Source organism: Artemia sp. Qi Xiang Cuo, chromosome 2 (genome assembly GCF_049724085.1).
Source record: "Artemia sp. Qi Xiang Cuo chromosome 2, ASM4972408v1, whole genome shotgun sequence".
NCBI classification, from domain to species: domain Eukaryota; kingdom Metazoa; phylum Arthropoda; class Branchiopoda; order Anostraca; family Artemiidae; genus Artemia; species Artemia sp. Qi Xiang Cuo.
In genome coordinates this window covers 56,468,301-56,482,955 of record NC_142795.1, presented here as the reverse complement: position 1 = coordinate 56,482,955, position 14,655 = coordinate 56,468,301, and the positions used below count along the sequence as shown (strand labels likewise).

Below are 14,655 nucleotides of genomic sequence, written 5' to 3'. Positions count from 1 at the left end.
AGGTAATGACATCTTACACACAGCTATAGCTCAACTATCTTCCATCAAAAAGGACATAGATTCCACATTGAAGCTAGTTAAGCCTGTTGACTCAACTGCAAATCAAATAAATAAAGGCTCTGACAATGCCACAACCCCCAAGACGGTAGTCGGTGCCACTGCCCTAGTCAAAGGCAAAAAATCTAAGAAAAAACGGCAAACTGTCCACCCCAGTCCAAAATTACCATCAATGATAATTCGTCGGTTGAAAAAGAGTTCCAATATTTAAATCAAGTAAATGATGAAACTCTGACCACAGTGGATATTTAAATGTGTATTAAGCAAGATTTTACGTTTCTCACGAATTTATCACTGTGCAATAATGTTGTTTTTAACAATTACGATGACTAAAATAATTTGCCCACCAACCCCTTAGCTAGCCCCAATAGCCCCTTTAACCAAATTAGCTGTGAATATCTCGACACTTTTGATTTTGTAAAAAATGTAAAACCTAAGCTAATGAAGGAGACCCAACTTAATATTAATTGCTTTAACATCAGAAGCATACGGGATAAGTGGACTAATTTTAAAATTTTGATTTTAATTAAAGGTTACTGCCCTTTCGACGTAATTGGAATAACAGAGACGTGGCTTTCAGAAATTGATGATACTAAGAAATTTTCCCTCCCTTGCCTTCAAGCTATTCATATTGAAAGAAAATTAGCCAAGTCCACTGGCGGAATTTCTCCTTGCATCCAGTCAAGTCTAAAATTCACAAGGCTATTATACTGTGAATCCTTATTTTTGCAACCTATAAATAATAGATGCATTTATTCAATAATTGTAGACATAAGTTTTGACGACAATACTTTTGTTTTTTCATTGTTTTATAAACTACCCTCATTTCCGACACCTTTCTTTTGTAATCTGTTTGATGACTTTTCTAGTTTTATTAATTTACCACAAAAGAAGGCAATAATTTTTGGGGACTTCAATTGTAATTTACTAAATGTTAGCAATAATAATGATTGTGATACCTTCTTTGAAACATTTACCTCAAGTGGTCGTCTGCCAACAATCTTTTTTCCTACTAGAGTTGATCCTATGAGGTCTACCGCTACTGTAATTGATAACATTTTTGTATCCACTTCCCTGGGAAACCACCTGTCCTCCAAAGTAATATTCTCTGACCTGTCAGACCATTTTCCAATCTATCTCTCCCTACCCTCCCTACCAACTACTCAACCCTCTAGAACTAATACCCCAACATCTAATAGAATATATAATACTGTGAATATGAACCGGTTCACGGATCGTTTGAAATCCTTTGACTGGTCCAAGGTTTTGGAATGTCAGGATGTTAATTCAGCCACAAATGGCTTTACACATGGACTGAGTGATCTTATCAGGTCAACCTTTCCAGTCCGTAAATCAAACTGAAAAACTACCCATATACGCCCCTGGATGTCCAATAGCCTGATAATCTCTTCATACCGTAAAAATGACCTGTATAAGTTAGCTTGCAAAACCAGTAGCGTTATTGACCTATCCAATTATAAAAAATACAAAAACTTATATACCAAACTCGTTCGGGAAGCAAAAAAAAATTATTATTATTCAAAAATCTCACTGCAAAGGGATTTTGCAAAAAAATTTGGTTCACAATAAATGAAATTCTTTAAAGAAAAAGGAATTGAAGATCTATACCTATTAACCTTAAGGACATCAGTGGCAAATTAATTGACCCAATTGCAGTACCGGATGCTTTTAATAATTATTTCACCAATATTTCAAATGCTAACTCCTGTTCCTGCTCCCAGTCAGTACACCCTAGCAAAAATCTCAGATCCATGTTTTTCTCTCCAACTGTAGTAAAGAGGTGCTTCAAGTTATCGAATCTCTCTCTAATATTATTACACCTGACTTCTTTGGCATAAGTAATAAGCTTCTTAGGACCGTATCTTCCTGTGTTTATGAACCCATTGTGCACATAGAAAACCTGTCTATGATTAATGGAGTCTTCCCAGAAATATTTAAATCAGCAATTGTTATTCCGATTCATAAAAATGGCGATCCGTCTGAGATAAGTAATTATCGTCCAATCACACTTCTCCCAGTTATATCTAAAGTGCTCGAGAGAATTATCTTCCGACGTCTTTCTCCCTTTTTATTGGGGATTCATCCTTCAGATTCGTTGATTTCTCCTCATCAATGTGGCTTCCATTCCAAATTTTCAACTGCTCATGCACTAATCGACGCCACACAGCTTATACGTTACAAACTTGACCTTAAAAATACTGTATTGGGCTTATTTCTGAATTTTTCTAAGGCCTTTGACATGGTTGATCACAGTGTTTTGTTAAGTAAACTCAAGAACTTAGGAATTCGTGGAATTCCTTTCTCATGGTTCAGCTCTTATGTCTCTGGTAAAGTGCAGACTGTGAGTCTGGGTGACGTGACTTCGCATCCCCTACCAGTCCGGAGGGGTGTCCCGCAGGGCTGTGTTCTTGGTCCAATACTTTTATTCCTTTATATTAATGATTTGGTTACGGACCTGGGTCCATCAGTGCACCCAGTACTTTTTGCTGACGATAGCAACTTTTTCATCACCAGCCCTAATTTCCCCATCCGTCGTCACCTCTACTCAAATCTTCCTGAATAGAGTACAGGAGTGGTTTCTCGTTAACTGCATGACCATTAACAGCAAGAAAAGTCAGGTTGTATTATTTCGAACACCTTAAAAAAATTAAGCTCAGCAAGCACTTGGCCTAAAATATTCCACCAATCTGCTCCCGCGGGTCGAAGTTGCCGAGTTTCTTGATGTCCACATAGACTCCTCCCTATCATTTGCAACACATTTTTCCTACATCAGAGCCATAATCTTGCAACAGGTAAGTATGATTAATCGAATGAATTATTTTCGTCCTCCTGATATCCTTGTCACCCTTTATTACTCTTTTATTTACCCATATATCTCATGCTGCAGATCTGTTTGAGGCAACACTTATCTTTCAGTTAGCAATAAATTAAAATCTGCCCAAAACCGTGCCATCAAAGCAGTTTTTTGGCTACCCCAACTATATCCTACCCAGGACTTGTACTCCGATTTTGGTATTATCCCTTTTGAACAAATCATCAAAAAATTAATTCTATCCCTTGCATACTCCGCTTACCCTAAAAATCTTCCTCCCCAATTGTTATCTTATTTTAATTGTAATAATTCTGAAGGCCTCTGTCTCCGTTCATCCAACTGTTCCTTTATTGCCCCCAAGTGCGTCTCTAGCTCCACCCAGCGATCCCACATTTATAAATCTATACTTTAATATAATATAATACCCTCCAGTGTCGAGCTATCCACAAGTTTTCGCACGCTGTGTGACAATGTTGCTAAACTTTTATATTATAATTCTCTAAATTTTTAATCAATTTGCTTTAATTTACCCGTGTTTTGTCTTTCTTTTTCTTTTTTCTATTTTTTTCTCTTCTTCATTTTGAATTTTTTTTTGTTGTTATGGTCCTGAACAAGTTTGCTTCCAGGATCTTTATTATTATTGGTGTTTTGTTTTATTTTTATTTGAATAAATTGAATTGAATTGAATTGAATTCAATTACGTTAACAATGTGATGTTGTGAAGCTTTATTTGTGGTATTTGGGGGTTGTAGTCTTAGATGCCTTTATTCTCCCTTTATAGGGGAGATAAACTCTGGCCCTAAGGTAATTGAACTTTGGTAGCGTGCCTTAGGCTATGACCGAACTAATGAGGCGTACCGACTGAGTATGTTCGAGAGGCTAAAAATAGATCGTAGAGAGTTCGTCTAAAATACAATACTTTTATTCAATTATCAGATAATAAAATTGGATATATTCTGGCTACTGGGACTGGCTGTCCCAAGTAGCCTACAAGTCTCAATAACACAACAATAAAATATAAATTAGACACTTACGATTATAAAGCAAGGTCCCAAAGTATTGCTAAAACAACGGACCACAGGTCAGTCCGGCATATAGTTAGTAAGAGATTTTTCCTTCCGATAAAATGTATCTTTTATACATTTTTATCAACCACACCTTCCCACGTAAATGCTAGGAAGTGGTAATTTATTAATTTCCCGTTAAACAGACCTTAGCAGGATATGTTTCTTATCTTAATAAAAAAGTGGTATTTCCAAACTTCATATTTGCGTCATATATATTTTTACTAAATTAATAATTAACTAACTGAGAAAGCTTTACCACAGTGATTGTTGCAATTTTAAATTGAATGATGATTTACTTTCTTTTCGTAAGAGTCCAATATATGTGATGCTGGTTACTCTCAATCTTGGTGTCAATTTCTCTCTGATAATATATTGCGCATATTACTAATAATTCAACCGTTTATTAATTATCCATTCTTTTAAGGCTTTTGTTTTATGTAATGAAGTAAAAAGTCCGTGATTGAATAATTTCTTTGTTTCTGATATTTATGCGTATCGGAGTAAATGAACCATTTGTTGAGAGTGATCTGATTTCAAAACCAGTCGACGGAAGTGTTATTTAATTGTTTTATCATTTCTTGTCATATTTAGACTAGTTTATATGATTATCTATTGTATATTTTTTAATCACTGCTGATTATTTGGTTTATTTTTTTACCAATTGTGGCCTGATCCAACGATGCTCATAAAGCTTATGTTTGTTCAGTAATTGGAAGTTTAAAAAGTAAAATATGTTACGTACCTGCAGTTTAGTGTATAATTGAGTTTGTGTTTCTCGTCTTTGTAATTTATTCGATGTGTTTTTTTTTGTTTGTGTTTTTTTATTTTTTTAGTGATACTTTTGTGCCTTTTTTGTGACGGGTAATAAATAAATAATAATAACAATAATAATATACGGTGAGCAAAATTCGAACCTTCATTAGCTGAAAAAAGTTCAGAAATTACATTAAAAAAAAACAAGTTTTTTTAACTAAAAGTAAGGAGCGACATTAAAACTTAAAAAGAACGGAAATTATTTCGTATTTGAAAGGGGCTGTCCCCTCCTCAATACCCCGCTCTTCCCGCTAAAGTTGTTTTATTGTTTTAAAAAGTAGAGTTGTGAGAGAGTCAATTTTAGCGTAAAGATCAGGGAGTTGAGGAGTGGACAGCCTTTTTCACATACAGAATAATTTCTGTTCGTTTGAAGTTTTAATGTCGCTTCTTACTTTTAGTTAAAAAAACTTTTATTTTTTATTTTTGATAGTAAATCGATCACTGGCACCTAAAAATACAATTTTGTTATTTAATGGTATTTAGTATACCGGCCCATTTATTGATGCTCTTTTGTGTCTTTTGTGTGCTCTTTTTCCCTGAGATGGGTAGCTGGACTGGAACTGTAGTAGCGGTCTACACTATCCAGATTACCAGTTTTCTGTCCAGATTTTCTAAAAATAAAAACGCCGAATGTATTTGTGACTTATAGATGTCACGCGCTTTTGGCAACATCGCAGAGACGGCAAAATCGTTGGTTTTAAATTTTGAATTATTGAAAAAATGAAAAAAAGTTTATATTTTGAGGTAAGATTTATTTAAATTAATTAGTAGAAAAATAAATGTATCATGAAATTTTTTTAAGATTCAATAAATTGGTCAATTCCACAATATGTACCTCTGTTCTTGTCTGACTCTTTAGGGTTTAATAACTAAAAACCTGTCCTCATTTAGCCTAGTAGCCTAACTGCCATCTTTGAAACAGAAGTAATATTCTTCATAATAGGCTTTTGTTTCTTCTAAAAATAGTTTATCAAGGCTCATAGAAGGTGGATGAATAAAAACTGAACCTTCCCCTGCAAATTGCACCAATGTTTGATGACTTGTTGGGTAGAAATGGTAAGTGTAATTGTTAGTATCATTAGATTATTACCTTAAATCACACTTGCCAGCAATAAGGACAAGCCCTGGAAATGCCTGTCACTGATGATGATAGGCTAACTCAGCTCATTAAAGGCATCTCATATTGTGAGGCTGTCTATAGGCTAGCTGTCAGCTAGTCTCATAGCTGCCTGAGGCTAGTCTTTCTATAGGGGGATGAGGCTTCCCTCTTCTCTATACCTTCCTTGTTATGTATTATATATGGTAAATTTCTACCTTATCAGCATGTGACTTCCTGTGATAGAAATCGTTCTAGAAAAAGGTAAATTTCAGTTATGTGTCTACATGCTAAGGTATGCCATAGTCAGTTCATTAGTCGTACCTACTATAAATCCTTCCCCCCTCTATATAGTTGTAAGTTAACTCACATTACAAGTTGTTTTAGCTCACATTTCATCCTATATTACTGTCATAATTATAAATCACTGCTTGCCTTACACAACTTCAGCTTTTAACCTTGTTCATTAAAATATATTCCAAAATCCTATTTTGCTTTAACATTCATCCCTTTTAACTTATTTACTATAGGCTATAGCTGACCTGCTTATGAAACCCGTTTGTGATGTCAAAACTTTCTTATCATAACCGCTTTAAGGGTAGCATGCAAATGCCATGAGGTAGAAGAGTGTGTTGACAAGCCATTTAAACTATTAATTAGGGAAAGGATTTGACAAGAGATAAGACCAGTAAAAAAATCCAAATTGTTTTTAGAGGACAAATTATGTTATGAGAAGATATTTTTATTTTTATAGGTCCAATGCACTCTTAAAGTTTCTGTTGAGTTTATTGAAGGACTAGAATGGATGTCGTTTAGTTATGGACTCTCCATAAAACGTTTAAAAGTGCAAAGATGCACCTTAGCTAGGGGAGAAGTAGTGCTCGGGGTGGCTGTTTAAGGGGAGAATTTTCCTTTGGAGGGGAAATTTCAACTGAGTGAATAGTCTGGGGGAAATGTTACACGGGGGGGTATTGACGGAATTACTATATGAAATTCTTTTTAATTGTTTTACATTCTCTTTGCCAAATTTTTTATTTGGAGATGTTCCGGGGCTTTTTCCTGTGCGTTTTGTTTTCTGGGAAATAATTTCCATGGAAGGGGGCATATCTGGAGTGGCCAAGAAACCGATATATAGACTAAAGTCTTATTCCAATCAAAAAATGCTAAGGAGAATTTTTCAGGGTGAATTGTCCACAAGCAATTTTAGAGAGAGGGGAGATTCTCAGCAAGAAAAGAATTGTCTGGAGGGAATTTGATGGGGGAGGTGCACTTTACGTTGGATGAAATTTCCACAGAGGAGCTGTGTGAGGGGAAGGGGTGTATTTCATAGAGGGTGAGCCAGATTTAGCAGCATTATTCGAAAAACAAACAGAAATTATGCCATATATGAAGGATTGCCCCTCCTCAATACCTTATTCTTTACAATTAAGTTTGACTGTTTGAGTAGTGAAGAATTATGGTATACAAAGTAATATTTGGCAGGGATAGTCACTAGTGATAAATCACTTGGGGTGGCAACATGATTGGATGATTTTTGGAGATTTGGGGAATCAAATTTTTTTGGGGTGGCACATAGATTTCTGGGGAAATCCCCGAAATTTGGGAATAGTGCAAGCCCTGCTTGATTTCTAATCAGGAAAATTGAAATACTAAAACCACACAAGAAAAGAAAAACTTCAACTTTGCGGTTGACGCAATAAAGAATTGCCGCAAAATTAATTCAAAGTCATCCAAACACTGCCGCCTCTTCTGACGGCGTGCCAGCAGCGTTGTGACACATCAGTGGTGGTCAACCAAGCCTCTCGTTGGCAGCGTTTGGTTGATGTGCCAGCATGGTGCTGGGGTCTAGGTAAGACACAGAGCGCTACAAACATCAGAATCGACTTAAGAGGACAAGTTATGTCATGGGAAGATGTGTTTGAAATCCCCCTTTGCCCTAAACTCAAAATTTTCCAAAATTTTACTTTAGAGGCTTTTTTAAGTATTTCTAAAGCACTATGAAATAGAGCACTACAGACATCAGAATCAACTTTAGAGGACAAATTATGTCGTGGGAAGATGTTCTTGAAATCCCCCTTGCTCCCCAAACTCAAAATTTTACTTTAGAAGCTTTTTTAAATATTTCTAAAGCGCTAAGACATAGAGTGCTACAAACATCAGAATCGACTTTAGAGGACAATTTATGGCATTGGAAGATGTGTTTGAAATCCCCCTTTGCCCCAAACTCAAAAGTTTGAGTTTGGGGGGAAGGGGATTTCAAGAACATCTTCCCATAACATGATTTGTCCTACAAGTTGATTCTGATGTTTGTAGCACTCTATGTCTTAGCACTTTAAAAATATTTTAAAAGCTTCTAAAGTAAAACTTTAGAAAATTTTGAGTGTGGGGGGAAGGGGGATTTCAAACACCTCTTCCCATAACATAAATTGTCCTGTAAAGTTGATTCTGATGTTTATAGCACTCTATGTCTTAGCGCTTTGCAAATATTTAAAAAAGCTTCTAAAGTAGAGATTTGTAAATTTGAGTTTGGGGGGAAGGGGGATTTCAAAAAACATCCTCCCATGACATAAATTGTCCTCTAAAGTCAATTCTGATGTTTGTAGTGCTGTATCTATTAGTGCTTTAGAAATATTTAAAAAGCTTCTAAAGTATATTTTGGAAAATTTTGAGTTTGGGGAGAAGGGGGATTTCAAGAACATCTTCCCATAACATAATTTGGTTCCCCAAATCCCCGAAAATCATCCAATCATGTTGCCACCCCTTGTGATTTATCACTAGTGACTATCCCTTCCAAATATTACTTTGTATACCATAATTCTTCACTACTCTCTTGTACGTTAATTTTCGTCTCTTGTGGTACTTTGCATATAAACCAGACAGATATAATTGCAATATATACGGTTCTTCATATGCTGACAAAAGTATTGTCTTTATGAGATTAAGTAACAAAAACAACTTTTTTTTTTAACTGAAAGTAAGGAGCAACATTAAAACTTAAAACAAACAGCAATTATACGGTACATGAAAGGGACTGTCCCCTCCTCCACGCCTTGCTCTTTACGTTACTTTAGCGTAAAGAGCTAGGGGTTGAGGAGGGGACAGCCCCTTTCATATATGGAATAATTTATTTTAAGTTTTAACATCGCTCCTTACTTTCAGTTAAAAAACTTGTTTTTATTTAATTTCTGAACGTTTTTCAACTAATGCAGGTTTGATTTTGGCTCACAGTGCATGAAAAATTAAAACACAATTGGCATGTTAGTTTTGGCAGATTTATTCCAGACATGAAGGGTCGCCCCTCCTCAATACCTTGCTCTTTGCGCTAAAGCTGTTAGCACTTTTAAAAAAGCTTTCTATTCTAATTAAAAAGCTCAGTTCTTAAATTTTAGTTAACAGCCAAACTTTAGCATAAATAATAATGTATTGAGCAAGGGCAACCCTCAATATCTAGCATAATTTATGTTTGTTTTTCTAATAATCCTGCCAAATCTGGCTCACTCTATATGTCCTATATCCTTCCCCCTCACGGACCTCCTCTGTGGAAATTTCCTCCAACGTAAAGTGAACCTCCCCCCCGTCAAAGTCCCTTCTGACAAGCTATTCCATGCTGAGATTCCCCCTTCGTTCTAAAAGTTCTTGTGGAAAATTCATCTAGAAAAATCCTCCTTAGTATTCTTTGATTGGAATAAGACTTTTGCCTATATATTCGTTTCTTGGCCACTCCAGATATGCCCTCTTCTATGAAAATTATTTTCAAGAAAACAAAACGCACAGGAAAAAGCCCCGGAACATCTCCAAATAAAAAATTTGGCAAAGAGAATGTAAAACAATTAAAAAGAATTTCATATAGTAATTCCGTCAATACTCCCCAGTGTAACATTTCCCCGAGAATATTCACTCATCTGAAATTTCCCTTCCAAAGGAAAATTCTCCCCTTAGAAATCCACCCCGAGCACAACTTCCCCCCTGGCTAAGGTGCATCTTTGCACTTTTAAACGTTTTATGGAGAGTCCGTAACTAAACAAAGTCCATGCTAGTGTTTTAATAGACTCAACAGAAACTTTATGAGCGCATGTACCTATAAAAATAAATACATCTTCTCATAAGATAATTTGTCCTCTAAAAATAATTTGGATTGTTTTACTAGTCTTATCTCTTGTCAAATTCTGTCCCTAATTAATGGTTTAAATGGCTTGTCGGCAGACTCTTCTGCCCCATGGCATTTGCGTTCAACCCTTCAAGGGGTTATGATAAGCAAAGTTGTGATATCACACACGGGTTTCACAAGCAGGTCAGCTATATAGTAAGTAAGTTAAAAGAGATGAATGTTAAAGGAAAATAGGATTTTGGAATATATTTTAATGAACAAGGTCAAAAGCTGAAGTTGTGTAAGGTAAGCAGTGATTTATAATTATGATAGTAATATAGGATGAAATGTGAGCTAAAACAATTAGTAATGTGCAGTAATTTACCGTTATATAGAGAGGGGAAGGAGTGGAGGTAGGTACTTCAAAGTACCTTCCCGGGACATACCTTAGCATGTAGATCCATCCCTGAAAGTTTCATTTTCCTAACCCAACCCCTTTCCAAGATAGCCAAAAGTAACTAAAGTAGAATTTTACCTTATTTATTTATTTTATTCAATATAGGATAAAATAAATAACCAGGAAGGTATAGAGGAGAGAGAAGCCCCATCCCCCTATAGACAGACTAGTATCTTTTTTTTGTAGTTTAAATGTTGTTCTCTCTCCCTGATAAAAAGAAAACTTGTTTTTTTTTTACTTAATCACTCTCATTATCTAGGTCTAGAATAGGAAAAACATAGTTGTAACATAATTTAGTGAAACTTACTATTTCCTTCAAAAGCAACAAGGATAGGCTACTAATAGCACATGAGGAAAACCTATTCAGGTAATCATTTTTGTGGGTCTGTTCTGATATATTCTGATAAATCTGGGACTTGTCACAACAAGAGACAGCCACAGGGCACCACTAAATGATGACAGTGATAATGACTTCTGCCCTTTTCAGCCCCACAGACAGTAAAACCATTTTCTGGTCATACAGGTGACTCATCTGTAGCTGTAGATTCTTTAAGCTTTCACCAATGAGCAAACCATACAGTATCAACAATATAAAGTAGGCCTACCATAATCATAGGCAGCATAATTGTGCTGCCTAAGTAAAGATTGATCTTGGCACAATGTATTATTTATTTTTTTGTTTTCCATACCAGGGCACTTTGTATCAAAGAAGTTGTCATAGAAACTTTGAAAAGGGCTCATTAAATTGGAATGGCTAGTGCCCTTTTTTAGTAGTCGAAAGTGATTGGAAGGCAACTAACACCCCTTCCATGCCCACCATTTCCCCAAACACATCCAATCAAAATTCTGAGATAGCCATTTTGTTCAGTGTAGTTGATTTCCAGATAGAAATTATGTTTTTGAGGAGGACACTCCCCCACAGCCCTCAGGGCAAGCATTGTAAGTTATGCCCTGGGGGCATATAAGGTTTTTATTGAAACCATTGTTGTAGAAACTTCAAAAAAGGCTCATCCAATTAGAAATTCAAAGGGCTAGTGCCCTTTTTAATAGTTAAAAGTGATTGCAGGACAACTAACCAACCTTTTCCCCAAACACATGAAATCAAAATTTTGAGATAGCCATTCTGTTCACGTAGTTGAAAGTTCTGGAAACAAGATCTTTGAGGATTACACCCCCCCCCCTAAAGCCCTCAGGGCCAGGGGTGTAAGTTATGCCCTGGGGGCAAACAAGGTACTTATAGAAAGCTTTTTCGTAGAAACTTCAAAAAGGGCTCATTCGATTGGAAATTGAAATGGCTAGTGTCCTTTTTAATAGTCAAAAGTGATTGGAATGCAACTAACACCCACCATTTCCCCAAACACATCCAGTCTAAATTTTGAGATAGCCATTTTGTTCAATGCAGTTGAAAGGTCCAGAAATTTTGTCTTTGAGCTGGATACTCACCCCACAGTCTTCAGGGCAAGGGTTGTGAGTTATGCCCTGGGGGCATATTAGGTTTTTTTTAGAAAGTGTTGTAGTAAAAACTTGAAAAAGGGCTCATTCAATTGGTAATTAAAAGGGATAGTGCCCTTTTTAATGGTTGAAAGTAATTGGAAGGCAACTAACCCCCCTCTCATGCCCACCATTCCCCCAACCATTTTTGTGGGACTTTATAGTGAATTATTTTTTCCCCATACTAGGGCACTTTGTATTGAAGGATTTGTCATAGAAAATTTGAAAAGGGCTCATTCAATTGAAAATTGGAATGGCTAGTGCCCTTTTTAATAGTCAAAAGTGATTGGAAGGCAACTAACACCCTTTCCATGCCTGCCATTTCCCCAAACACATCTGATCAACATTTTGAGATAGCCATTTTGTTCAGCATAGTTGATTTCCATATAGGCTACAAATTATGTTTTTGAGGAGGACACTCCCCCCACAGCCTTCAGGGCAAGGGTTGTAAGTTATGCCCTGGGGGCATATAAGATTTTTATAGAAACTATTGCTAGAAACTTCAAAAAGGGCTCATCCAATTAGAAATTCAAAGGGCTAGTGCCCTTTTTAATAGTCAAAAGCGATTGCAGGACAACTAACCCCCCTCTCACACCAACCTTTTCCCCAAACACATCCAATCAAAATTTTGAGATATCCATTTTTTTTACATAGTTGAAAGTTCTAGAAACAAGGTCTTTGAGGATGACAACCCCCCCCCCTAAAGCCCTCAGGACAAGGGTTGTAAGTTATGCCCTGGGGTCATATAAGTTTTTTATAGAAGGGATTGTTGTAGAAACTTCAAAAAGGGCTCATTTTTTCGGAAGTTGGAGTGTCCACTTGCCTTTTTAATAGTTGAAAGGGATTGAAGGGCAACTAACACCCACTATTTCCCTAAACACATCCAGTCAAAATTTTGAGATAGCCATTTAGTTCAATGCAGTTTAAAGGTCCAGAAATTTTGTCTTTGAGCTCGATACTCACCCCACAGTCTTCGGGGTAAGGGTTGTAAGTTATGCCCTGGGGGCATTTAAGGTTTTTTTTTTAGTATTGTATTGAAGGAGTTGTCATAGAAAATTTGAAAAGATCTCATTCAATTGAAAATTGGAATGGCTAGTGCCCTTTTTAATAGTCAAAAGTGATTGGAAGGTAACTAACACCCCTTCTATGCCCACAATTTCCCCAAACACATCTGATCAACATTTTGAGATAGCCATTTTGTTCAGCATAGTAGATTTCCATATAGAAATTATGTTTTTGAGGAGGACACTCCCCCCACAGCCCTATTGTTCAACATAGTTAAAAATTTTTAGAGATTAGGTCTTTGAGGATGATCAGCTCCTCAGAGCCCTCAGGGCAAGGGTTGTCAGTTATGACCTTGGGGCATATAAGGTTTTTATAGATTGCAATGTTGTAGAAACTTCAAAAAGAGCTCATTTGATTGGAAATTAGAAAGGCTTGTGCCCTTTTTAATAGTCGAAAGTTATTGTAGGATAACTAACACCCCTCTCACACCCACCATTTCCCCAAACACATCCAATCAAAATTTTGAGATAGCTATTTTGAGCAAAATGAATGAAGTTTTAGAGGTTTTGTGAGTTCAGGGTGCTAGAATAGGTTTGAAAATTAATGTTAAGAAGACTAAGTCACTAACGCTAGGAATAAGCTAGTAAAGATGGTGGGAGCAGTGAAGATGTCAAAAGTAAAATAGCCAAGGCTCTGGGTGTTTTTTCACAGTTAAAAAAAGTTTGGAAGAATAGAAAGATAAGTCTGCAAACCAAGATTACAATATTGGAAGCTGCAGTGATGACAGTGGTCAAATATGACTCTAAAGCATGGGCGCTCCAAAAAGAAGATGAAGATTTGCTAGATGTTTTCCAGAGAAATTGCTTAAGGATTGTTCTAGGTACCCAACTGACTGACCGTATTTCAAACAATAAGTTGTACAAAAAATGTGGTTCAATGCAACTCTTTAGGGCTATAATGAAAGAAAGGTTGAGGTGGCTAGGGCACATTGTGCAGATGAAGGATGACAGATTGCTGAAGATTGTTCTTTTTGGCCAACCGTTATGGGCTAAAAGGAAAATAATTTCTTAAACCACATTGGCCTGACATCACATAAAGAAAGAAAAACGAGCAAAAACGGGGTTTTTATAGGCCAAATGAAAATACTGAAAAAACAAAGCGAATATTTCGAGAGGACAAACGCCTCTCTTCTTCAGCGCGAAACGAAACGATGTATCCAAGGAAAGTGCCTAAGAGAAAAAAAAAACAACAACAAAAAACAAACGCGGAAAGTCAATGTGAAAAGAACCAAAAACTTAAAAGATGAATAAAATTCAATAGAAGCAAAAAATTAAAAGAATAAAACCAAATGCCTAACAACCATAAAAGCGAGTTATTCTCCAATATCTGCGATTTGCACAAAATCCAAAAAATATGAACTCCCATCGACGGATACTAGCGAACAACTGACAAAGAAAAGGCAACAATTCTTTCACTCAAAAAACAAAACAAACCGGCAATTAAATTAATTGGAGACCTATGTCATTTGATTTCAGATTTTAATTAATGAATTTCTTGTAGACACCCTTTGAGACCTAAGGGGTTTTTCACGTGTTTGATTATATGACTGGGAAAGTGGTTCAAGGTTTATTTCAGGGATTACTAAAGTATCGGCTTCTCTTTTGAGAAAACCGAAATATGACTCGTTTATTCTTAAATCACCCGAATCTCTGTTTAGGATCAAACATTTCGATCCATAACAGGTTAGGA

General features: G+C 36.2%; 1 protein-coding gene across 1 annotated transcript in view; it reads left to right on the top strand.

Moving 5' to 3' along the window:
- Positions 1-5,460: 5,460 nt before the first annotated feature.
- Positions 5,461-14,655, top strand: part of LOC148955407 (uncharacterized) — a 192,736-nt gene continuing 183,541 nt past the window's right edge. Inside the window, exon 1 of the mRNA XM_089107293.1 lies at positions 5,461-5,514. Within this exon, the coding sequence (XP_088963419.1) occupies positions 5,491-5,514 (24 nt within the window). The 5' untranslated portion in view covers positions 5,461-5,490. The remainder of the gene's footprint in view (positions 5,515-14,655) is intronic.